This window comes from Conger conger, chromosome 3, assembly GCF_963514075.1.
Source record: "Conger conger chromosome 3, fConCon1.1, whole genome shotgun sequence".
Taxonomy (NCBI): Eukaryota; Metazoa; Chordata; class Actinopteri; order Anguilliformes; family Congridae; genus Conger; species Conger conger.
In genome coordinates this window covers 19,627,369-19,651,211 of record NC_083762.1, presented here as the reverse complement: position 1 = coordinate 19,651,211, position 23,843 = coordinate 19,627,369, and the positions used below count along the sequence as shown (strand labels likewise).

General features: G+C 43.8%; 3 protein-coding genes across 12 annotated transcripts; 2 read left to right on the top strand and 1 right to left on the bottom strand.

The window, feature by feature from the left end:
• Positions 1-906: 906 nt before the first annotated feature.
• LOC133125103 (uncharacterized) lies at positions 907-8,676 on the top strand. 9 transcript variants are annotated; one of them, XM_061236824.1, is made up of 8 exons: positions 907-1,040; positions 2,174-2,286; positions 2,997-3,198; positions 4,200-4,302; positions 4,886-5,148; positions 6,012-6,434; positions 6,711-6,995; positions 7,668-8,433. In XM_061236824.1, the coding sequence occupies exons 2-8, from the start codon at positions 2,207-2,209 to the stop codon at positions 8,217-8,219; spliced, it is 1,908 nt and encodes a 635-aa protein (XP_061092808.1). In that variant the 5' UTR covers positions 907-1,040; positions 2,174-2,206; the 3' UTR covers positions 8,220-8,433. The 9 variants fall into 9 exon arrangements, 8 of the variants coding, with proteins under 8 accessions (XP_061092808.1, XP_061092810.1, XP_061092809.1 ...); XM_061236826.1 differs by lacking the exon at positions 907-1,040 and adding an exon at positions 1,391-1,699; XM_061236825.1 differs by lacking the exon at positions 907-1,040 and adding an exon at positions 1,391-1,732.
• Positions 8,662-14,899, top strand: LOC133125104 (CD209 antigen-like protein E). 2 transcript variants are annotated; one of them, XM_061236828.1, is made up of 6 exons: positions 8,662-8,801; positions 9,347-9,457; positions 9,896-10,024; positions 10,813-10,973; positions 13,525-13,649; positions 14,026-14,899. In XM_061236828.1, exons 1-6 carry the CDS (start codon positions 8,747-8,749, stop codon positions 14,192-14,194), a joined length of 750 nt encoding a protein of 249 aa, XP_061092812.1. In that variant the 5' UTR covers positions 8,662-8,746; the 3' UTR covers positions 14,195-14,899. The 2 variants fall into 2 exon arrangements, with proteins under 2 accessions (XP_061092812.1, XP_061092813.1); XM_061236829.1 differs by lacking the exon at positions 14,026-14,899 and having other exon boundaries at positions 13,468-13,614.
• An 843-nt stretch (positions 14,900-15,742) lies between these two features.
• si:dkey-219e21.2 (zinc-binding protein A33) lies at positions 15,743-21,346 on the bottom strand. Its single transcript, XM_061233893.1, has 10 exons — positions 21,316-21,346; positions 20,477-20,628; positions 19,928-20,023; positions 18,480-18,620; positions 18,121-18,255; positions 17,839-17,967; positions 16,776-16,827; positions 16,492-16,518; positions 16,355-16,381; positions 15,743-16,269 (listed from the first exon to the last, which is right to left on the bottom strand). The coding sequence occupies exons 1-10, from the start codon at positions 21,344-21,346 to the stop codon at positions 15,743-15,745; spliced, it is 1,317 nt and encodes a 438-aa protein (XP_061089877.1).
• Between the last annotated feature and the right edge of the window lie 2,497 nt (positions 21,347-23,843).

Genomic DNA, 23,843 nt, shown 5'->3' with positions numbered 1-23,843 from the left:
CTCCTCTGACATCTCTCATTAACAAGGCATTTCTGTCTGCAGAACTGCTGCTCAATGGATTTTTTTTTCTTCCTATTCTTTGCAAACTCTTGTGTGAGGAAAATCCCAGGATATCAGCAGTTTCTGAGATACTCAAACCACCCTGTCTGGCACCAATAATCATTCCACATCAAAGTCACTTAGATCTTATGAAAAACAGCTGAACCTTATGTCTGCCTGATTTTATGCATTTCGTTATATTTTTATTGCAATTAAGTTTTATATTGTTATTGCACTTAATAAACTGGTGTACAGGTCTACCCAATAATTTGCTCACTAAGTGTATGTACAGTGGGCTCCAGAATTATTGGCACTCCTGACTGGCAATGCACAAAATATACTGCAATATAATTATTGAGATAAACTCAAAATGCCAACATGTGATAAATACTGTATTTTATTCATGGTTCAATGGAACCAACCAAAATCAAACATTTATTTAATAAAAAATAGATTTCACCAAAATCAAGGTTTCATAATAATTGACACCCCTGGTTCAGTATCCCCCTGGTTCAATGTAAGCACATTCAGAGAAGGGGGAGGGATAAACAGTGTTGTGGTTTGAGGGTGTAAGTTGCTGCAATTCCTATTTTGACCATAATTACCTGTACCTTTAACAGTCTATAACTCTTTACTGAAATAAGCTATGAAGCTGTGAAGACTGTATTCTTTCATTTGGCATGATATTTATTCCATTAAAATTTAGCCCAAGAAATTTAAGAAAGAGTGAAAAGTGTAACAATATGCCCTGTTCTCACCTACCTGCAGTAAGGGAGCAATTTAACACACTTGACTAATCAGAAACACCAAAAGTAAAGCCATTTGTGACTTGTCCCAAAAACGTTAAGATACCCTGAAAGTGCTGCAGTCTTCGCCCCGAAACAACCGCAACACAAATGTGACGTCACACTATCTGATTTACAGCCGATCCGCCATCTTTTGCCGGTGAAGAAACTGTGTATAGCTCCATACTCGAGTCAGTACGCTAGCTAGCTACACATGTAAGTTGAATTTGTCCATGGCATCATCTAAATGTCAAATGTACAATTAAAAGGCGTTAATAAACTATAATAATATTTGTTCTAATTGGAAACTGACTTGCACTTTTAGAAAACGTAACAGATTGCAGTTTTCACTGAAAGAAAACCCCCTGCGCTTGGTTTATCGTAATGTTAAATGTAGCGTTTGCTAACGTTATCTACGCTACAGTGCGACTTCAGTTCTAAAGTAGCCACATAGCTCCAGCTAACTTTAGTCTAGTCTGTTTTTACACTCTCTAGTCTGCCACAAAGCCAGCTAACTTAGCAATACCAAGTAACATATAGATACTGTATTGTTTGCTAGACATATTGTGGTATAGCGAGCCCGTATGGCAAACAAATTAGCCAAGCTAAAGTTGTATCTATAGCTAAAATGGTAGTCCAACGTTAGCTAGCAAGCAGGCTTTCAAAGGAGCACTGTCCTGTGCGTCTGAATGTTGAAAACGCGCAATTTAAAGGAAACATTCGCTAGGTGGCTAACGTTATCTAGCAAGTTGTCGTATCTTACTATCTAGCTAGGGAAGCATGGTAAAGTTTAATCCAAACTGAAGTTATCGCTATGATACCACGTAGCTGCGTGGTTTTTTCACCAGCTAAACTACAAGGCAACATAACGTTCGGTGGGCGAGATTTTCCGACGACAGTCCTCACAAGTATAACTTAATCATGAAACCCAGCTAACGAAATGTGTTTAAATGTTGTCGTCAACAACTGGCTAACATTGGCTTGCTACCTGTCATCCATTTTCTAGATACACCACGTTGGTCACGGGGTTAGATAACGTTAGCTAGGCAACGTTATTCAATTTCTGGACACCATTTTAGTGGGTGCATGATCAAAGCACAAGTATGGTCTGTGGTTTTCGATAGCACGATATTTCTATGTCTAGAACTTGCTATCATTTTCTGAATAAAGTGACTTGTTACATAAATAGCGAAAAACATGCAGGTGCCGTTTTATTTCAAATAGTTGCGTCATTAACCATCTACGACACTGCATCCAGATTTTCTGTTATCTAACCTGTATTCTATGAGAGGCGTACGTAGTTTAAAACGAACGAGGCAAGTTGAATGTCACTTTCGTTCTTTTGGCAGTGCCCAGAGGAACCCCTTCAGCAGGAGGAAGACATGCCCTCCAGCTGTGTGGCCATCAACTGTTCTGTGGAGAGGAGCCCTGAGACTTTGAAGCAGGGCATCACCTTCCACAGGTACTGATCACATCCTCTCTTTGGGATCAAAGTCCATGTCGAGTAGCAGAGTCCCTAGTTGATCTGCTGCTCGGCTTCCCCAAGTGCAAGTTTGTAGCTCTTGCGATGAAATCACTCGTTGCCGAAAATGTGATTTAGCATACACCTATCCTGAAATGTATAGAAATGAAATAGCTGTAACTCGACATTGTCTTTAAAAGAACCTTTCTGATTGTTAATATGTCCCAATCCAGAATTAGGCTAAACACGTGCATGTCTTTTTCCTTATTCACTTCTATTCGGGATATTCGTGTTTTGTCATGCCATGCATACTGGCAGGCTATAAGACATGATATATACATTTTGTGAGAAAGTACGTAAGTTCATAATCATATCCATTATATTCCCTGAGATAATTAAAACAGATTTACATTAAATGATATACACTTCTTCATTGTGTTGCCTTGTACTCCTTTCTGTCTCCTTGTGCTTAGTTTGCTATTTTTTTCATGTATTGTATTGAAATTGTATCTATAATGTGAAAAAATCTATTAATTTTCAAGGGAATCAAAGTCATGTTGGTGGCAAAAATTTAAATTAGTTTGTAGAACTTACAGACCTGGTTAAAACCAATGTCCAATGTGTTTTAGTCCAATGTGATCAGAACAACTGTGTCTATGAATACAGACAATGTTACTGCATGAAGCCGCTTGGCTCTTTTGATTATGTAGGTTTCCCAAGGACCCTGTGCGCAGGCTGCAGTGGTGCTCAGCACTGCGCAGACAGAGCAGTGACCACCAGCTGTGGGTGCCCACCAAAAACAGTGTGCTCTGCAGCTCACACTTCACCCCTGACATGTTTGACCGGACTGGCCAAACTGTGCGGCTTCGTGACTGTGCCATACCCACAGTTTTTGATTTCCGCAAGAGGAAGGTACCAACCACCAGATCTTCTTCTTCTCCTTCTCCTTAGTAGTGAAGCTATGAAGCTATTAAAATGGGGCTTTTCTTTCCAGTATTGTACTGCTGTGGTTTTGCAGTGTATACCATAGTCGTCGTAGAATAGCCTACACAATAATGTGTTAAGTTTTAGGCACTCTGAGTAAAGAAACCAGCTCACATTGCACATGAAATGAAGCAATACATAATGACGTTAAAATGCAGTCACTTTTACTTTCGAGTTTTAAACAGACTGACAAGGAAATCAAAAGCCTAGAATCAAACTGAGAGCTTTCTTATACCTGCACCTAGTAAGTGATTGAATAGACCTGACTAGTCTGAAACGGCTGTGTAGCCAACTGTCCAATTACTTCTTTTCCCTTATAATGGAGGAACTATGTATAAAAAGGGATGTAATCCCTACATGGATTACCTGATATGGATGTTAATACCCTCACATTAAAGGCGACAGTCTGCATTTTAACCTCATTATTCATTGCTAGATTTCAAATCCAATGTGCTGGAGTACAAAGCCAAAAGAACAGAAATTGTACCACTGTCCAAATACTTACACAATACACTATGTATTAACTTGCGTCATCCTACAAAGTTTAAGGGAAATGTATTTCTTGGTTATGAAGTAACATACATTTTCCTGTTTTAGCTCCCACATGAGGTCAGTTGATTTAAGCATCTGCAGGTAGGTTCTACAAGTTTAGAAGCAGGTACACATCACATGATCATAGGCTAAGGTGTTTGGGATTGTTGTCATGAAGAGCAATAACTTTATTTGATTTTGAGCATCTCAGTCAGACAAGGTACGAGTTTGTTGAAAATTGCAGTTGCAATAATAATAAAATGGAATAAGAAGAACATTTATAAGAAGAAAACTAATATATACAATGGGGTGTCTTGTACCTGTGGTACTTGACCTGCTTATCTATATTTATCCTAGATTTGATAGCCACTTTTGTGCTTGCATACTCTTTTCACCAGAGAGAAGGAAAGGAGGGAGAGGAGAAAGTGGAGAAGGCGGTGGTGTGGCCCAAGAGAGGGAGGAGGGGGAAGAGGGAGGAGCAGATGGCTGGACGGAGCACAGGTAAGGTTTTGTGCTCCCCATATCTTGGATTTTCCTTCTCCATGTGTCGATTGTTAAACAGAATTTTAAACACAGCATCAGTGTTGTTATATTGTCATGTAAAATAATTTTATCATACAATATTTGCAGCCGTAGAGCTACAGATACATGATTAGCGCACCCAGTTTCTTTGTTGTCCACTGCCCCGTCTCTGTGTGTTCCTTAATTCTGTGCCTATCTCTGTATACTGCGGTCTGCTGTAAGAATTCTCTCAATGTGTATAAATTGTAGTCTGTTCCTTTTCTGTCATCCACGTTGATGGCAGCTGAGTTCATGTTAATGCATTTGTGGATTCTATTTCTATTTTGTTCATGTTTTCACTGTATTCAGACTCATGGCCTTGGTTCATAATTGGAAGGCTGGCATAGTAAAGTTATCTTCTCCTTTCTCCCCCCCCCTTTCTATTCTCACTTACATCTGTTTCTTCTGCTGCTGCTATTCTCTTTCTCCTTCTTGCCGTCTCTCCATCGATTCTCCCTCACGTCTCCCAATCTCTCGTTTTCCCCTCCTCTCCTCCCGCGGTGTGGTTTGGGTGGGGCTGCAGACCCTCCAGCCAGTCTGGGGGACCTGGCTCTAGCTGCGGAGCTGATGGAGGTGGTGAGTGACACGGTGCAGCAGGTGCAGCTGGGAATGTGGAGTCGTCGGGGCTTCCTGAACGACCATGGCTGCCTGACCATCCCCACCGACCAGGGCCGGCTCTGTGCTTTGGTGCGCGGGCTGGCCAAGGACCAGCACCGGCAGGAGCAGGCACTCCTCAGTGTGCAGAAGGCTGTGGAGGCGAAGGAGAAGCTACTTCAGAAGAAGAAGGTGAGAAATTAACGTTTTACTATTGTAAAAGCGCATTGGTAGCAAAATTCTAGGGATAAAACTGGGCCTTTAGCATCCACTGCTTGTACAGTCCTACTTTCTGTGCAACTTCCTAGTCCAGTCTCAATGTAAGCACGTTGTCTTGTGCGAATGCAAACACCTAGTAGTGACTAACACTACTTAGATTATTCACAGGTAGTCCATTATGTACAGAGGGATATATTCTGAAACAGTTCAGGGGGGTTTTTCAGCTAACTCACTAATCTTGACTTCTGCACTGAGTACATTACATTATTGGCATTTGGCAGACGCTCTTATCCAGAGCGACGTACAGTTAATTAGACTAAGCAGGAGACAATCCTCCCCTGGAGCAATGCAGGGTTAAGGGCCTTGCTCAAGGGCCCAACGGCTGTGCGGATCTTATTGTGGCTACACCGGGATTAGAACCACCGACCTTGCGTGTCCCATTCCTTTACCTTAACCACTACGCTACAGGCCGCCGAGTAAAACGTGGAACCCCCTCAAATATGGAACAAGGACTAAAGTAAAAATTTACTTGGCATGGAAGTCCGGCTTACTGAAATACCCCCCAGGTTAAGTACCCTGCTTAGTTTAAAGCTACCACCTCTGAGTTTTTAATTTCAGTTCTGTAATCAGGAAGCTATACTGCCACATACTATTTTAAGCCATACCATGCAAAGTACTTGGTCTGTATTGTTTCCACTGTACTCTACTATGGTGTCCACTTGCCTTTTTGTGTATTCCCCAATCAGTGAAATTATTTTTTTGTGTTGGGTTATCACATCTGATTCCGCCTGTACAGCTGCAGTGTGGCAGTAATCTCTGTATGTCTGCCTGTACAGATGCAGTGGGAGTGGGAGATGCACACCCTGACAGCGGTGCGTGACTCCAGGATTCGGGTTCTGGAGGAGCAGCTGCTGCAGCAGCGTGTGGAGGTGGCGGGCCTACAGGATGAGCTGCGGCAGGCCAGGCAGCAGGCACAGGCCAGTGCCGAGGCCATGCTCTCCCTGGACACGCAGCTCCGCGAGCAGACCCGGCCCCCGCCGCGGCCCACCATCCTCAGTGCCCAGACCCTGGCGCGTGGCTCCCCAAAGTGGCTGCGCTTCTACACGGGCTTCCACTCCTATGCTCACTTCAAGGCCTTCCTCAGCTTCCTGCAGGGAGGAGACGGAGCGGGGCTGGGCTGGGACGTGGAGATGGAAGTCAGGGCCGAGGAGCAGGACGTTCTGAAAGATGAAGAGGGTCTGCCTGTCCCATCATCTCTGGTAATACTGAGGCATTTGTCTTTATATTGTGTAGAGAGTATTCTTTCAAATATAAAATGTGTTATGCAGATTAAAGATGCTGGTCTTCTAGCTCATATCCTCACCCCCAAGTGGTACCCATTTGTCACCAGCTGCAAGAAACTAGTTTTGTGTTGATTCAACCACCAGGGGGCGCTCTAACCATGTTCTGCAGTCACAGTGAGGAGCTTGGCGTGCAGATAGCTTCCTACACAGCTCAAGGCTACACACTTCCTGATGCATCCGTGTCCCTCTCAGGACTCAACGCCCATCGCTCAGGTAGACCCCACCCTCTTCCCAGCCGACGGGGACAGCGAGGGCGAGACGGCAGAGTCTGTCCGGTGGAGGATGATGGGATACTGCCGCGGGGGAGGGGGCGCCCCCACCCTGCTGAGCTCGGAGGACCAGCTGCTGCTGGTGCTGACGCGTCTGCGTCTGGGCCTGCTGCTGCAGGACCTGGCCTTCCGCTTCCGCGTGGCCGAGTCCACCGTGTCACGCATCTGGGTACACTGGATGGAGCTACTGCAGAGGAGGCTCCAGCAGGTGAAGCCAGGGGAGAAAACGAGCTGTTGTCACCATACAAAAATGTTAAACTTTGATTTGATATCTTGAAAAATAGTGATTTCCCCCAGGAAAAAACGCACTATAACACATCAAAAAGGACTTTTGATAAAGATAAACTATTCTCGTGTTTAAAAACTATGTTTATCGATAACTTGAGGTAGTGCAAAGTAATTCCATGTAGGCAGCTGTGTGTGTGTGTTTCCCTGTCTGAGTGAATAAAATGCAGGCTGTTATTGTGCCTTTTCCACAGGATAAATAATCATGTTTTTCATGGGAAAATGGCGCAGCTGGTATCGGTTCTCTGGCATATGGTTATTGTACCATTTAAAATACATTTTATATTGATTTTATATTGATATATTGATAATATTGATATTACCAATGTATTTACTAGTTTTAACTCACTCTTGGTCCTGTCCTGCAGTCTGCATTGTCTGCAAGTCATGGTGCCACTGATTTACAGTTCTCTGCTTCAGCTAATCAACTTAAGTGAACTGGTTAAACTAGTGAACAAGTTTAAGTTAAACTTTTGCTAGTTCTGGGAGCCTGCAATTCAATTGTGCATTTTATTTTTATTAAGTTCTTTGCACAGTCTGTGGCCTGTCATGTGCTAGGTTTAATAGAGATTGATTCTGCTGCACTCTGCCCCAGATCCCGGTGAAGTGCAGCCAGCGCTACATCAGCTACTTCCAGCCCAAGCACTCCCTGGCGCTGGGCTCTGGCCGTGAGGTGACGGTGCTGGAGTGTGCGGACCTGCTGTTCGACGCGTCCTCCCGGGACCGGCAGCGGGCCGCGGGCAGGTCGGGGGAGGCCCCAGGGGCAGTGCAGTCCCCGCAGCCCTACCGCTTCCTCTCCCACCACTGCGGCTGTGCCCTGGCCTCGCCTGAGGGCTTCCTGGCCTTCGCCAGCTCCGTGCGCCTGGAAGAGTGGGAGGACTGGGCGGCCAATCCCGGCAGCCCTGAGCCCGCCCCCCTCAACCTGCCCTCCCATCTGGTTGGAGACAACAGCGGGGGTGTCCCGCCCCCTTCAGTGGGTGTGCCTTCCCGGGAGGTCCTCAGTGTGCGTAGCCTGACCGACAAGGTTCTGACATTCCGCTACCTGAGGGTAGTGCACCCACACAGCTCTGCCCCTCAGCTGGATCGGGCCTGGGAGGTGTGCTGCTACCTGGCCTGCCTCCTGCACCAGCCCATGGGCCTTCGCTAGAAACAGCCTGGGAAGGCCCAGGCTAACTGCCATTTCAGGAACAGAGCCTCGGTGAGGCCGCTAAACTCTGCCCACGCTCCGAACTGGTACCTGTTTTATACAGACGTAATGTATTTTTGTACATTAGAAGAAATAATTCTGAACATGAATTTGCCATTTGTCTTTTTGCTTTTTAAAAGCCGCCTGATTTCCCCAATACACTTGAATGAAATGATACTGTGTTGAGGGTTTTTTTCCCATAGCCTGTCACCAGTTTGATAAGTTCCTGTGTGTCATAAGTGTAAAACGAGCCAAAAATAGACATTCTACACATGCCTAATGACACTTCCAATATGTTATATTTGTGCTTTAGAGAAGTCCTGTCCTCAGTTTTGTGTAACTGAGAGGAAGTGGTGGAGTGGGTAGAGAACATTAAAGAGACGGGAAGGCTACATCAGAGAATTTTGTTCCAAAGAGACCGTGAAAGAGGGTTCAGCATCTGCAAAGGGTTAAAAAAAAAGTGTGCTTAAAAAGGAAAGAAGAGGAGCATGGATCCTCTGTCATCCTGTCCGGAGAACCATGATGGAATCCATGTCCCAGCAGGTATGCTTCCTCTATTTCATTAGCAGGTATCTATGACATAGCACACGGATGAAAGACCCTTTACTTCAAATTTAAAATGAGAAATAGTCCACCCTGTGATGATGGATAGGTTGGCGTAACACTTGGGTGGGCAACATAAAATCCATAAAATATTAGCATTAAAGGTTTACTTGGCTCATGGGGATGCTAGTATTTTTAGGGCTGGCTTAGGTTTGGTCTTCTAAGTTTATTGTGGATGTGTCAAACCCTTTAATATTGGTGGAAATATAGTCCAATGGTTGAGAAAATGGGCTTGTAATACAACTGTAGGGGGTTCTGGTGTTGTTGGTTTGCTGCTGTTGTAACCTGTAACAACCTGAATTGTATCAGTAAGTTATTTGGCTGTATAAATGGATTGTATGTAAAACTGTAACCTGTGTAATTAGCTTTTGATTAATTAGTGCCTGCTATGTAATTAAATGTGTGCGATATAGGTGAATAGTCTTGTGAATAGTCATTTAAATGGCAGTGAATAATGATATTCTTATCATTTACCCTCACCACAGTGAGAGATGGAAGAGATGACGCTCGCCGATTATGGCTGTTGTGGCGAGTGGCCATTTTGTTGTTAAGTTTGGTTCTGGCAGAAGGCCTACTGCTGGCCTTGGTTTTCTCATGTAAGTTGTTTTCTGCTTTTTCAGCTTGCAACCACAGTTCTGTTTTCTGTTCCCGTTCTTGTTTATAGTCCACTATTACACTTTGTGCTATTATGCACTCGTGACACCTGGACAAAGGTTAAGAGGAATGCACGCAATATGCTTTTGTGTGACAGGTTGAGGGCAAAAATAGAGAATCACTGTACTTGTGATATGTTTGCACACTGTATCTTTGTGTATTTTCTCTTTTTGCATGGCAAACATGGTCTTTATGCAAGATATGTATCTCAGCGCAGATGCCCTGAGAACACATTTTAGAATGTCTTTCCTTTTGTGTCATTCCATTTCAGTTTACCGTGCTTCAGTTAGGAAATGAAAGGTGTGTTTTGTGCTGTCTTGATTGGGTTATCGGGCCTGTGATTGAGGGCTGGCACTGACCTGGGGACTGTGTGTTCTCAGCGGTGCTTCCTCTGGCTGCCCCGGGGCTGGAGCAGACTGCGGGGGAAGCTGAGGAGGCAACGGGGCCGATGTCACAGTGCCAAGCAGACCTACACTCCATGTCTCTCCTGCTCCTCACGATCAGCCGAGGTGATTGAGCCAAACCCTACAAAACCAGTCATCTCCTTCACGTTTTCCTGTCTTGGAAATATTTATGTGAAATATCTTAATACATTTTGGTTTCATCATCTAGAAATCACCCTTCATTTTATCCATAGCCCCCTGCCCCCCTTCCATGGGACAAATGGCTTGTTTTTCTGATTAGTCTGTTGTATTCAGTTGCTTCCTTAGCACAGGTATGTGAGCTTCAGTTGCAGCCTTAGTGCAGCTACTAGACACCTGAATAATCAGAAACACCTGAGAAGCCATTTGTCCCAAATATTTTGGTGCTGTCAAATGGGGGGGCCCATGTATAAAAAGTGCTGTCATTTCTATGTGGTGATTGTGGAGTACAGAGCCAAATCAAGAAAACAAATATGTCTCTGTCCCAAGACTTATGGATCTCACTGTGTATTTTTGCAGTGTATGATTCTTTCAATACTATGGATTCGTGCAGTAACATTTTATTCACTGCAAAATTAGTTGTTTAATTTGCTGGCAAATAGCATTGCCATACTTTGATTGAGAATTGTGGTTTGGGTTAGGTTTGAACTCTGAATTCATGGTTTACTCAGTTTCTTGTTTAATGTATTTAAATTGACATAATGGGATAAATTATTAGCTTTAAAGATTTGTAAATGTAATGTATTACTTCAAAATGGATATTTATTGATTGATTAATGTATGTTAATTGCTGAATGAATCCCTTATCACGCAGGTGAATGTGTTGGTTCCGTCAGGGCCTAATATCACCCCTGCTTTCGGCCCTTACTCTGTAGACCACAGATGTCATCTGTGCCCAGAGGGGTGGCGGTGGTCCTGGGGCAGCTGTTACTTTTTCTCTGTGGGACTGGAGGATGACCGCAACTGGAATGAGAGCATGGAGTTCTGTGAGAAGCACAATGCCAGCCTAGCTGCCATCGAGGACCACAGAGAAATGGTGGGCATGGCCAGGGCAGAGTCGACATGATAAAGCTATCAAGAGTAGAAGATGGCTACTTCTGGGTTTGAGGGTTTGAGGGTGGGGGGTGGGGATAAGAAATGTTGGTGGGTTATGCCGTTGTTTGAGTAAGAGTGGTTCAGCTTCTTTAAACAACTCTCATGTCCTCCCTCTCATCTTCCTTTGATTCTCTGTGTCCCCTCACCACCAAACTAGCTCGGGCCTCCCCCCCCAGTCCCTGGCTTTCTGATGCTCTACGAGCTGTCCGAACCGAACTGCGGGCGGCGGAGAGAAAATGGAAAAGGTCCTGTCTCCCCAGTGATATGGCTTCCTTCCATGCCCTCTTATCATCTTTCCATTCCTCTGTCTCTCTAGCTAAATCTTCCTTCTTTCACTCGAAAATTAACGCGGCCGCCTCTAATCCCCGCAAACTGTTTTCAACTTTCTCCTCTCTTCTGGCCCCCCCTCCCCCCCCACCCCCCTCATCACTCACACCTGATGACTTTGTCTCCTTCTTTGAAAAGAAGGTCGATGCTATTCGCAATTCCTTCTCCCAACCCTCCACCCCTGCTGACCCTCCTACCCTCCCCAACTCCCTAACCTCCTTTTCTCCCCTCTCTGATGCCGACACGCTGAAACTCCTTACTTCCCACCGCCCGACCACCTGTCCTCTTGACCCCATCCCCTCTCCCCTCCTACAATCTATATCTGAGGACATTCTCCCTTTTCTCTCCTCTCTAATCAACACCTCCCTCTCTTCCGGCACCATGCCCTCTTCCCTGAAGAGGGCCAGAGTCACTCCCCTCCTCAAAAAACCTACTCTCGATCCCTCTGCCCTGAACAACTACCGGCCTGTCTCTCTTCTTCCCTTTCTTGCTAAAACCCTGGAACGGGCGGTCTGCTCCCAACTGTCCACTTATCTTCTCCACAACAATCTCCATGACCCCAACCAGTCTGGCTTCAAGAGTGGCCACTCCACTGAAACCGCCCTGCTCGCGGTCACTGAGGCACTCCACTCTGCTAAAGCAAAATCCCTCTCCTCTGTCCTCATCTTCCTCGACCTGTCGGCCGCCTTCGATACAGTCAACCATGAGATTCTGCTCTCATCGCTGTCTGGGATGGGTGTCACAGGTTCTGCACTCGCTTGGTTTTCCTCCTACCTCTCTGGTCGCTCTTACCAGGTGACTTGGAGGGGCGCACTCTCCGACCCTCAACCCCTACGAACTGGAGTCCCGCAGGGCTCGGTTCTTGGGCCTCTCCTCTTCTCGCTATACACCATGTCTCTTGGCTCTGTTATCTCTTCCCACGGCTTCTCTTATCACTCCTACGCTGATGACACCCAACTCTTCATTTCCTTCCCCCCTGACACCCAAATCACCACACAGATCTCTGCCTGCTTGGCTGATATCTCTGCATGGATGACTTCCCATCACCTGAAGCTCAACCTTGCTAAAACTGAGCTTCTCTACATCCCTGCTAAGTCCTCTCCGTCAATCGACCTCTCACTGACTGTGGAGGACTTTGTAGTTTCCTCCTCCCGTACGGCAAAGAATCTTGGGGTGACTCTTGATAACTGCCTCTCCCTGGCTCCACAAGTATCCTCCACTGCCAGAACCTGCAGGTTCTTTCTGTTTAATATACGCCGCATCCGTCATCTCCTGACGGAGAAAGCCACCCAGCTCCTAGTCCAGGCGCTCGTCATTTCCCGCCTGGATTACTGCAACTCCCTCCTAGCCGGTCTCCCAGCGTGCGCCATCAAGCCCCTCCAGCTGGTCCAGAATGCTGCAGCCCGCTTGATCACCAGTCAGCCCAGGTCGGCTCATGTCACCCCGCTTCTCATTGGCCTCCACTGGCTTCCTATTGCCGCACGCATCCGATTCAAGGCCCTAGTGTTGGCATTTCAGGCTGCTAAGGGGACTGCCCCACATTACATACAATCCCTGATCACTCCCTACTCCCCAGCTAGACCACTCCGGTCTGCCAGCTCTGGTCGCCTTACGGTTCCCTCTCTACGGGCACCTGGCGGTCGAGCTGCACGTTCACGCCTGTTTTCCGTTCTGGTTCCGCAGTGGTGGAATGACTTGCCTACCACTGTCAGGACAGCAGAATCCCTCCCCCTATTTCGACGCAGACTCAAAACACACCTCTTCAAACTCTACCTTAGTCCCCCCTCCTGATTTACCCCGCCCCCCCCTTCTGATACCCCTATCCCTGTCTAACCCCCCCAAAAAAAAAAAAAAAAAAAAAATTGCACTTATGATGACGACTATATGTTTAGAACAGCAGTCCAGGTGTATTTTTCTTGTTCTGGATGTGATGCTTTGACTTGTGGTAGAACCTATGCACTTGTAAGTCGCTTTGGATTAAAAGCGTCTGCCAAATGACTAAAATGTAAAATGTAAATGTTTAAAACACAATTTTTAAAGAAAATGTGATTTCTTTTCTACCTATTTATAAAGGCAAATAAAATGTGATCATTTGTGATTATTTCCAGGGAGCTGTGCAGTAATGAAGAGCTATGCAGTTATGAAGAGTGTTTTTGTTCCTGCAGAAATTCATCCAGGTAGAAATGAGGACAGACCAACAGATGGAGTTCCTTTGGGTGGGGTTGACAGACCACGAGGTGGAAGGACATTGGGTGTGGCAAAATGGAAAACCCCATCAGGACAAATCCTTGTGAGTCAGTTCTTTAAAACCTTTAGATATTCTCTTAACATCTTAACATACTTAACTTATATTTTATTAAACAATATATATATTAAAATATTATTTATATAATAGGGGTCTCTAATTATATAACAAATGTGCACTGTATTGTGAACTCCAATTAACTACAGATTAGCAGATTGAAGCACAGCACTGTTGAAGCACAGTGTTACATGATAATAATAAATAATAATAATATTAATTATTAAGGCCCAACAAGGCACCAAACAGCACCGAAGCTTTATAATGGAGAGCCAGCCTAACTCAGACCTGAGTAGGGAGCTTTGTTCTGATGTTAGCAGTACTAATGTTATTTCCTTTGGGTGTGTTTATATGTGTGCTGCAGATCGGAGGTGCAGTGGAACTCTGAACATAGAGACTGTGCAGATGTCAGGGGAGATGGGAGTCTGTTTGCAGCCGGCTGTGATGCATATGGAGCCTGGGTGTGTGAGAAGCCTGCAGAATGGGGCCCCTCAGGGCCTCTCTTTTCCTCTTCTGGGTCCTGTGTTGCCTGAGGAGGCTCAGGATGGCTCTAAGGCTCTTTTAGGCTGATGGTTCTGTTTGCCCTGTACTGAAAAGTGAAGACCATTATGAAGCTGAATTGAATTAGCACTTCAAAACAAATTAATTTACATTGGACTTATTGAACTGAGGCCAGAAGAGAGCATTGTCAAATTGATGCAGTGATGCACGTTTCCATTAGGAAAGTCACACGTACTTGGGAATGGACGTTCCTTTAAATTTATGACAAGTTTAACTGTTGCAGCCCTATAGAGGATAGAGGCCCTATATGGAACTAGGCTAGTGGTGATTAGCAGCAAGGCTTTCATGCTGAATAGTTTTGAGCTATGGAATGCAACTACAGGCTGCAATAAAATAATATGTGAATACTGATAAAGCTAAAATGGGGCAACTGAAGCTGAAATCAGTTACAAGAAGAGATGGTGGAGGAAAGTCCCCAGAAGCCTCAAGGTGTGACTTGAGTTTCTACAGTTCATTCCATACAGGACACGCCTCATTTCAGATCACACATTTTGTGCACAACATTAGATTGTGAAGAGTAAGTGTTCTAAATTTGTCGAATGCGCTGCAAAGTGTGAATGTGTAGAATAATAATGGGGGAAATGAAGTAGCAGAACTGAAAAATATTTTAAGTATTTCAAGCTTTCAAATAGTCTCTGCCCTCAGTGTATGCAATAAAAGTGGTATTAAAATCCAAACCATTCTCTTTGCTTATTTACAAGATACATTCTGAAACAAGAACAATAAAGGTCAGTAATTAGGCACTATGACTTTAATACAGTATAGCATAATCTTTAAGCATAGACAATACATAGTAGAATAAATACATGTTAATAATTTTGAAAGTAGCTTAGATGATTGTGTACAAAAGCAGATTGGACACAAATCATAAGAAAATGTAACAAGTTAAAAAAATAGATATTTTCACACCAAAAAATTTAATAGGCCTATATATGTGTATGCACACCTACACTTTAAACTACAGTTGTAGTGACATTGTGATTGTCCAAGCACATTTGTTTTTCTCATGAATACTGTATATACCATATATATATAATATACATTCTACAAAGGTTAGTTGTGTACTTAACTGTTCTCTATATTTTTATACGAAAGAGGATAAGATTACTGCAATTCTAATATTCAGTTTATATCAGATTTGGGTAAATATTTTCGCTGCAAATACTCATTTTTCACACTTAATTTTGTGATGTGTACAAAGATGCCCATAAAAATAGCCTTTCGTTCCACTGTGTGTGTGTATGTATGCGTGTGCCTGTGCGCTTGTCTGTGTGTGTGTATGTGTGTGTGTGCATGTGCGCTTGTGTTTGTGTGCATGCATGTGAGCTTGTGTGTGCCTGTGTCCTTGTGTGTGTGTGTGCGTGTGCGCAAGTGTGCTTATGTTTATGTGTTGTGTGCCTGTTTGCTTGTGTATGTGTATGTGTGTGTGTGTATGTGTGTGTGTGTGTTTGTGTGTGTGTAAAAGTGATGTTCTGCTACCTGAGGGCTGGGACTTATGGGTGAGAAGGTAATGGGAGTCTTTAGGTGACAGATTTCGGGGAGGAGACCGTGATGAGAGTTCGGCCATCCAGCGGGGCAAAGAGAGGGTACAGCTTCCCTCTGAAACTGTGGGAGAAGGTGTAGATGTGGGACTTGTTCTCCACGTTATAGAAAGAGATTTGGCCCTCCTCGTAGTCGAGGTAAACACCCAGCCTACGCGGGACCAGTCCCACTGGGAGAGGTGTCTCGGGTTTGGTGCAGGCGTAGAACTGCCGGGTGCTGCGCCACAGGGTCCAGTAGCCCTGTGATGGGGCCATGGGGAAGCGGCCACACCTCTTGGACGTGGCAGTGGTCAGCCCCACCCTCCAGTAGCCATTGTTGGCCAGGTCCACCTCCCAGTAGTGGCGGCCGCAGGAGTAGCCCTCCCAGCCCAGGACACAGGGCCAGACGTCGAAGCGCTGCGTGCTGGGAGCCACATCCTGCTCAGACAAGGCCTCCTGCACCTTCTTGCAGTCATCAGATAGTTGCAGCCATGGGTGGTTGGTCATGGGATCCAGATTCACGTCAGCTGTACAGGGGAAGGATTGTCAGCCACCTTTAAAGGGAAAACTATAAATGCTACATTTGTGTTTGGTGAAATTGAAAATAAGTACCTGTAGCACTTGAGATCCAGCTCCAAACTAGAAGAGAGAAACCGATCATCAATACGCTGAAAACACTGATTTAAAATAATTTTAATAATGATGGAAAAGTGTAAGATTAAAATAATTAAAAGAAAATATGTAATAACCTGAGTTTGGGATGTATATGGGGGTCCCTGTTCAGAAGAGAAATAAATGACAAAATATTAATTGACACTGATTGTGACTTAAATTTCAAACACGTAGAAGAATTCACCCATTACTTGTGGTGGACTAGATATTTATTAGTATTTACCTCCATGAGATAAATAAAACATGACACTGGGAATATCAGCTTGGAGGGGTGGGGGGGGGGGCTGTGCTGTTTGCACCCATTGCCCCCTTCAGTACAATACTAAAGTACTACAACATTAAAAAGAGGTGGCTGACTCGCCTGCTTTCCAGGTGCGTTGTTTGGCTGACAGCCACAGCTGCGGGACAATGTTCTAAAGGAGAGATGAGAGACATTGAGGTGAGGAATGTAAGAGGGGAATGTAATGTCATGCTGATAACTTCTCTGACAATGGTGCTGGAATGAGCACTGAAATCACCTGCAGCTACAAATGAATCAGAGACTTCAGGCTACATTAAAGCTCTGTATGACTGGCCCTTGGGCCTTAAGTATCCAAGCCCCTTGCCTGAATTTCAGTGGCCTCTTGAGCAAAATATATTTTTTGAAATTATATGTATTATCGGTCAGTTGCTCCTCGTCAGCTGCCATTATCCCCTCTGTGAAAGCACACCGACTTGTAAAGTCTATGCCTTTCACAACATAATAAAGCAACACCTGCAAACTGCACATATCTGCGACCAGACGCATTCCATTGTTCATGTGACCGTTATGCGTGCAGTATGTGCTGTCCTGTACAGCCTGTTTTATTGCATAATGTTGAGTGGCTTATCATATGGTCAAGGTTTCTCCACTGCTATTTACAAAAACTCAAAATAATTTTGAAAGAGGCTACAACTGTACAGCTGTCTTGAGCTGTGATTTATGACTATCCTAAACCTTTATTTCACTAGTGCAGGAATGGCCTGCTATGGTCTGGCAAGATAAAATGGTTATATAAGGTTCAGCGGCAGAACATAACTGGAAAGTTGTTTTAGCTTTATGATGGCACAGCTCACTTTTGCAATTCTTTAGCCAATTAAGATGCTTAGGAAGAGAGTCATAGACTGAATCTGACCCTGAGAAAGCAAAACAGCTCAAGCTAGGTTTTGAAACAGCTGGTAGCTGGTAATTTCAAACTGGCCATAGCTTAATTTTACACCAGGGGGAATTTCTCTGGTATAGGCATTGTATGTATGCAAACTTTTAAAGAATGAGATGCAACAAGCCTGTGGACAAAATCAGAATTTTGAAAACATGAAAACGCAGTCAGGCTTAGCTAAGTTTAAATATAACTAAGAAACCATGTGTGCGTGTGTGTGTTTTGGCGGGTGCATTTGAGACAAACCTTGCTGTCCTCCTTCAGTAGGGACCAGGTGATGAACTCGAGGAGAGGAAGGAGGCTTACCAGCCTCTTCTTTCTCAGTCCCAGCATCCTCAGCATGCTAGCTAGCTCCTCCCCCGGCACTCCGCAGCTCTGCACACGCAAACAGGAAGTGATATACTGGACCAACACAGGCCTCAATGAAGAGGTAGCCAATATGGTTAAATGACATAAATGAATTACAGAGAAAGTTATATGGACACCTTGCAGGACAGATGGTGAAAAACACTTTGAAGCATGCGTTACCTCTGACACACTGTGAAGCTCCTTGGCCCATTCCATGATGGTCTGTTTCACCAGTTCATTATGGTCTTTGTCATCTTTGATCTCTGCTTCCTGGAGCTCAGGCCTCTCATGCCTCCAGGTACACTGCTTGAAAAGCTGAGAAACAGACATAAGGAAGTTGTGGTTGCAGTTAAACTATCTCTAATTTCTTAACTTTAATATTGCTGCTTCCAAAAACAGTAATGGAAATTTCAGTAAATGGCATGCATGTCAGTCTCTATCACCTGCCCCTCCACCGCTGCCGGTGCTAGATTTTATCTCTGTGAGATAACCTGTATGAATAAAGGATAATTAAAATAATAGTTCCTAGCGTGCCTCACCATGTCCACATTTTTGAGCTCATCTGCCCACTGCATGATGAGTTTGCGGCTCTCCTCAAGGCTGCGCACAGCACGGCGGTCAGCATTGGGTGCTGGGGTGGCTTCCTCCTTACTGGTGCCCTCCCCTGGATTGTTGCCACTCTGCAAACACATGGACACACATCCATGCCAACGCAATCAATGGCCGATCGAGAAACCGAGACCATATACCTGACATTTTTGACAAAAATGAGTTAGTCATAAATATGTTATGTAATGTAACATTATGTAAATATGTTTATAGAGCACTATATATACGTGTGAAGTTTTATGTAAAATTGCTGTTTAAAAGTATGGAAAAATGCACATTTTATCTACCTTATCTACCTGGGGCCCATTCACTTTGGAACCTTTGAAGCACAATATCTCAAAAGCACTCAGAACGCAGACAGAACCTTGCAATTATAAGGTCACAAAGTCTATCACTGAAGACCATTGATTTGCTTGGATCCATCCTGACACCACCAGGTACCCACCAGGTGTGGCCCAGCCACAGCCCTCCCCACTGAGACGTCACACACGCTCATGCCCTCTGTCCCAGTAATCCTCCTGTTCCAGCAGGCCCAATGCCAACCCCCCCTCTTCAAACCTTCATCTGTTCCAGTAACACTATATCTCTACCCACCTTTAGACCCTTTTAATAAGTCAGCCTCAGATATGGCATGATTAAAATTTCAGGGCTGTAAACTGTGATAAGAGCTATAGTATCACCCCCTGGGAGAGTCATTAGCCATGCAGGTACTAAGCACGGGTGCCGTTCAGTCTCCCTGGGCAATGCTTACCTAATATGCAATAAATAGAATAAACAAATCTCATCTTTGTCCTCTTAGCTTTTGCACGTAATTCAAAGAGCACTTCAATGATGAGAAATGGCTGGAATTTCCCGTAAAGAGTAATTCTGTGCAATTAGATCTGGGAATTGAATTCAGAATATGGAAACCCTGATTATTATAACCCTCAAAGTCAATTTTACAGAGCAGCAGAAAACCAGTTTGCTCACTAAAATGTCATTTTTTTGGTAATCAAAACTATTCTATTTTTAAAAGGCTGCTGGAGGAAGCTAAGCAAAAATGATTACAAGTTCTGTATTTGTCCCCTGCAAAATTGCTGTCACTATATTTGCTAAAAAACAATTATACAAGAACTGATAATATTATGACCTTTAAATTAACGGTCCAGTTTAGCCTAGGATCAAACTGGATAGCTAGTATTGAGATCAATATCTGAAACAGGGCTTCATCTGTTGATGAAACCATACTAAAGCTGTGTCTGTGTTTGGTTTTGTTCTTTTTAGAGTTCTTCCCATTCACTGTCTCTCTTGCTTCTCTCACACAATCCCAAGCTACCTATTCAACACACCCATCACCCTCGATTTCCTCCCATATATCCCAGCCCCGGTTATGGCCTACCTTGCAGATACGCACAACCTCCTCCTTCCAGTGATTGATGAACTTCACACACTCCTCCAAGCTGCGCAGATCCTGAAGACCCTGCTGTCTGACCTGCTGTTGATGGCCAGAGATTTCATCAATTCACTCAATTCCAATAATACAAGGACCCTGCTGTACAATCCAGGTATCACCAGCTTGAAATTAAGTAAGGCCAAGTTTAGCACCCTAACTGTCCACACATTGGTTCCACTTCCTGTCTGCTCACTAGGTTGCTGCCCCCCACCCATTTTCATCCTTCCTCAATAATATCATTTCCATGTCAGGTCCTTTCACCCATTCCCCCTTTTTTAACCCTCTCACTTCCCACTGCAACTAAAATTTCAGTCAATTTTATTGGCCTGACAGCATCACCATACATCAAAAAGCACCATATGTCCTTGGCCCTAATATCACCAAGCTCATTGAACTGGTACACTGATATCAGTTATAAAACTAAACTCCAACTAGGGCATTGAAAGCAGATAGGCAATAAAAAACCCTCCGTTTGCCTCTTTCCTGTGGGCATACCTGTGGGCGGGTGGAGCTGGTGACACTCCTGAAGGGATTGCTGGGCACAGAACTGTGGGCTTGCGCATCTTCCTTGGGGAGGGTCCATCGCACGGCTCCGATGGAATTGCTCTGGGTTGTGCTCTCGAATTTCAGTTTTGAGCAATGGAGCTCTGTGGTGAGAGGGCAGGTGGAGGTCAGAGCAAGCTTACCTTCACCGCACTACTGTCATCCATATTACAGGCCAAACTGCATAACCATCTCAAACTCCCATAAACTCTCCCTCCATATTGCAGAATCGTATTCTGATCATTGACTTCCCTTTAAGTACAAAAATGCCTGTGTTAAACTAAACAATTAATGTTTTTATCTGTTTCCTAGCAAATTACATTTGGTGAATGAACACTTTCATTGATTTCTGGCAAAAGTTAAGCACACACGCAAATTTGATTCCTGACCAAAGATAGAATTTGACATGGTCTTATACTAAGTAAAATAAAAAATATCATCTTAAATATTATAGCAACCCCACAACTATTCCTGGAAAACACTGTAATATTTTAGCTGAATTATTTAGTTCAGGATCAACATTTTTCTGCAGCAATCATATAAAATAACACAGATTACCTCCAAACTTTCTGAAACCGAAGTAATAAGACTATAAATTACCCAATTTAATAACTTAGTAATGTTCAATAGCATACTAGAGAACTGCAGATCCAGTTGCAGAAATTTCAAATCACACACCCTGTATTTCACCCAGTAACCGTCAAACACAATAAAGTCAAATATACAATTTTAAAAAAGGAAATTCATATTCAGACCAGTTGATCATTGGAACACAGAAATTCAGGACTTACTCAAAGTCTTGTCCTTAAGGATGCTCTTCATCTCCAATTTAGTTACCTTACTTTGTGACATGAAGTAGCTGTGTGGTAGATGGATGGACACCTTTAAATGCTACATAGGAAAACCCTGTTTAGCATTAGAGCTGTCACCTACAGGATCCATTATAATTCCCTCAACTCCAAAACCACATTTTAGAAGGATAACTTCTCATGTATTTTATGAGCTGACAAAAAACCTCACATTTTGCCTAAAAACTTTTATTCAGACAGGTAGAAAACAGAAAGGGTAATGGAGGGGGACGTTTCGTATGTGGCTTAAGAGTTGGTATTTATGGAATGCACCACACATCTTGCCACAATAAATCATTTGTAACAACTATACTACTAAACTAGACAATACTCATTACAGATATATAATTAAGCCAATCAACACATCAGCTATTCAGACAATATAATTGTAAAATAATAGACATGTGACCGATGGTATTCAGAAAATAAGAGCTTTAAAATGACTGCAAAACAATCCCATTGAGCAGAAATATCATAAATGAAATACATATTGATGAAGATATAAAAGCAACAACTGTTTTCCTTTGTATTCTGAATTGTTAACATTATAAAAACTATCACACACCCATAGAAATGTCAAATTTGATTAAAACAATTTGTGCTATAATTATTGAGAATTCAATTAATTTCCACAAGTATTCTACAGCTGTATAATAAATTAACCCCAAGGCTTACCCTTTGTGGGGACAGAGCCTTTTGTGCGGTCTTGGCTTTGCGAAAGACTGGACAGCAAACTGTGAACATCATGCAGTTTTAGTATGGGCTAACAACGCAAGACCTTTGGACTTGTTACAGCACCTACAGTTAGAGGAAGGAAGATTATTTGATGCTCCCTCTCCACACTCACTGACACCCACACACACACACACACACACACACACACATTATGACTCATTATAAAATGTGCCATGCTGATATGTACATGTACTGGAATTCCGGGAAGCACTTAACCATACACAACTTACTGTCATTGTCTTGCCAGGAATAAATAGAGTAAGGTAAGCGGTTATCATATCTGAGCAGTAAAATGTGTTTCAGATTCCAGCTTACTCAGAGGGGGTGGAAAGACTAAATGAAAATGGTTAGGTGTTGATATTGGTATCTATACTATGTTCTGTTCATTGTAACTTCCCATTAGACTGGGAATTCATGAGAATTGTGAATTACCATAAGTCATGCCCCAAAAATGCCATATAAGGCAAAACATGTCCAGAAGACTCATTCATTGGACCACCAAGCTGTCTTTTTTATGGGCAGCGATATTAGAAAAAATCTCTCTGTAATAGTGGTTCTTGCATGAGGCCCAGTTTCTTGCTGTAGGATGAAGTGCTGTCCAATATGGTAAATGGTAAATGGCAGGCATTTATATAGCGCCTTTATCCAAAGCACTGTACAATTGATGCTTCTTCATTCACCCATTCATACACACGCTCACACACCGACGGCCATTGGCTGCCATGCAAGGTCCCGACCAGCTCATCAGGAGTATTTGGGGGTTCGGTGTCTTGCTCAGGGACACTTCGACACAGCCCGGGAGGGGGATCGAGCCGGCAACCCTCCGACTGCCAGGCGACTGCTCTTACTGCCTGAGCCATGTCGCCATGTCATATGTGGCTTAAGAGTTGGTATTTATGGAATGCACCACACATCTTGCCACAATAAATCATTTGTAACAACTATACTACTAAACTAGACAATACTCATTACAGATATATAATTAAGCCAATCAACACATCAGCTATTCAGACAATATAATTGTACAATAATAGACATGTGACCGATGGTATTCAGAAAATAAGAGCTTTAAAATGACTGCAAAACAATCCCATTGAGCAGAAATATCATAAATGAAATACATATTGATGAAGATATAAAAGCAACAACTGTTTTCCTTTGTATTCTGAATTTTTAACATTATAAAAACTATCACACACCCATAGAAATGTCAAATTTGATTAAAACAATTTGTGCTATAATTATTGAGAATTCAATTAATTTCCACAAGTATTCTACAGCTGTATAATAAATTAACCCCAAGGCTTACCCTTTGTGGGGACAGAGCCTTTTGTGCGGTCTTGGCTTTGCGAAAGACTGGACAGCAAACTGTGAACATCATGCAGTTTTAGTATGGGCTAACAACGCGTATTTGGGGGTTAGGTGTCTTGCTCAGGGACACTTCGACACAGCCCGGGAGGGGGATCGAACCGGCAACCCTCCGACTGCCAGGCGACTGCTCTTACTGCCTGAGCCATGTCGCCATGTCGCCCCAATATGTTTTGAGGGATTTGTTTGAACTAACTAGAGTAGATGAGGTGCTTCTATATACTTCAGAATTTGTTCTGCTGCTACTACCAGTAGGTACCTGTGGCAGCCATGTTTCACAATATTTGACGGTTCCCTTTGGCCTCTACTTGGGTCAGGTGAGTGCAGTCGCAGGGTTGCTGGTTCGATCCCGCCCTGGGTGTGTTGAA

Bases quoted from the DNA above. Each gene is read 5' to 3' on its own strand.
- LOC133125104 (XM_061236828.1), top strand. From the start codon at position 8,747: ATGGATCCTCTGTCATCCTGTCCGGAGAACCATGATGGAATCCATGTC. The intron at 8,802-9,346 runs GTATGCTTCCTC...CCCTCACCACAG, and splicing joins TGGAATCCATGTCCCAGCAG to TGAGAGATGGAAGAGATGAC. The intron at 9,458-9,895 runs GTAAGTTGTTTT...GTGTGTTCTCAG, and splicing joins GCTGGCCTTGGTTTTCTCAT to CGGTGCTTCCTCTGGCTGCC.
- LOC133125103 (XM_061236819.1), top strand. From the start codon at position 2,150: ATGTCACTTTCGTTCTTTTGGCAGTGCCCAGAGGAACCCCTTCAGCAG. The intron at 5,149-6,011 runs GTGAGAAATTAA...CTGCCTGTACAG, and splicing joins AGCTACTTCAGAAGAAGAAG to ATGCAGTGGGAGTGGGAGAT. The intron at 6,435-6,710 runs GTAATACTGAGG...TGTCCCTCTCAG, and splicing joins TGCCTGTCCCATCATCTCTG to GACTCAACGCCCATCGCTCA.
- si:dkey-219e21.2 (XM_061233893.1), bottom strand. From the start codon at position 21,346: ATGAAGAGCATCCTTAAGGACAAGACTTTGA. The intron at 20,629-21,315 runs GTAAGTCCTGAA...CTCTCACCACAG, and splicing joins CCTTAAGGACAAGACTTTGA to AGCTCCATTGCTCAAAACTG. The intron at 18,621-19,927 runs GTAGGCCATAAC...ATGTGTTTGCAG, and splicing joins AGGTTGTGCGTATCTGCAAG to AGTGGCAACAATCCAGGGGA.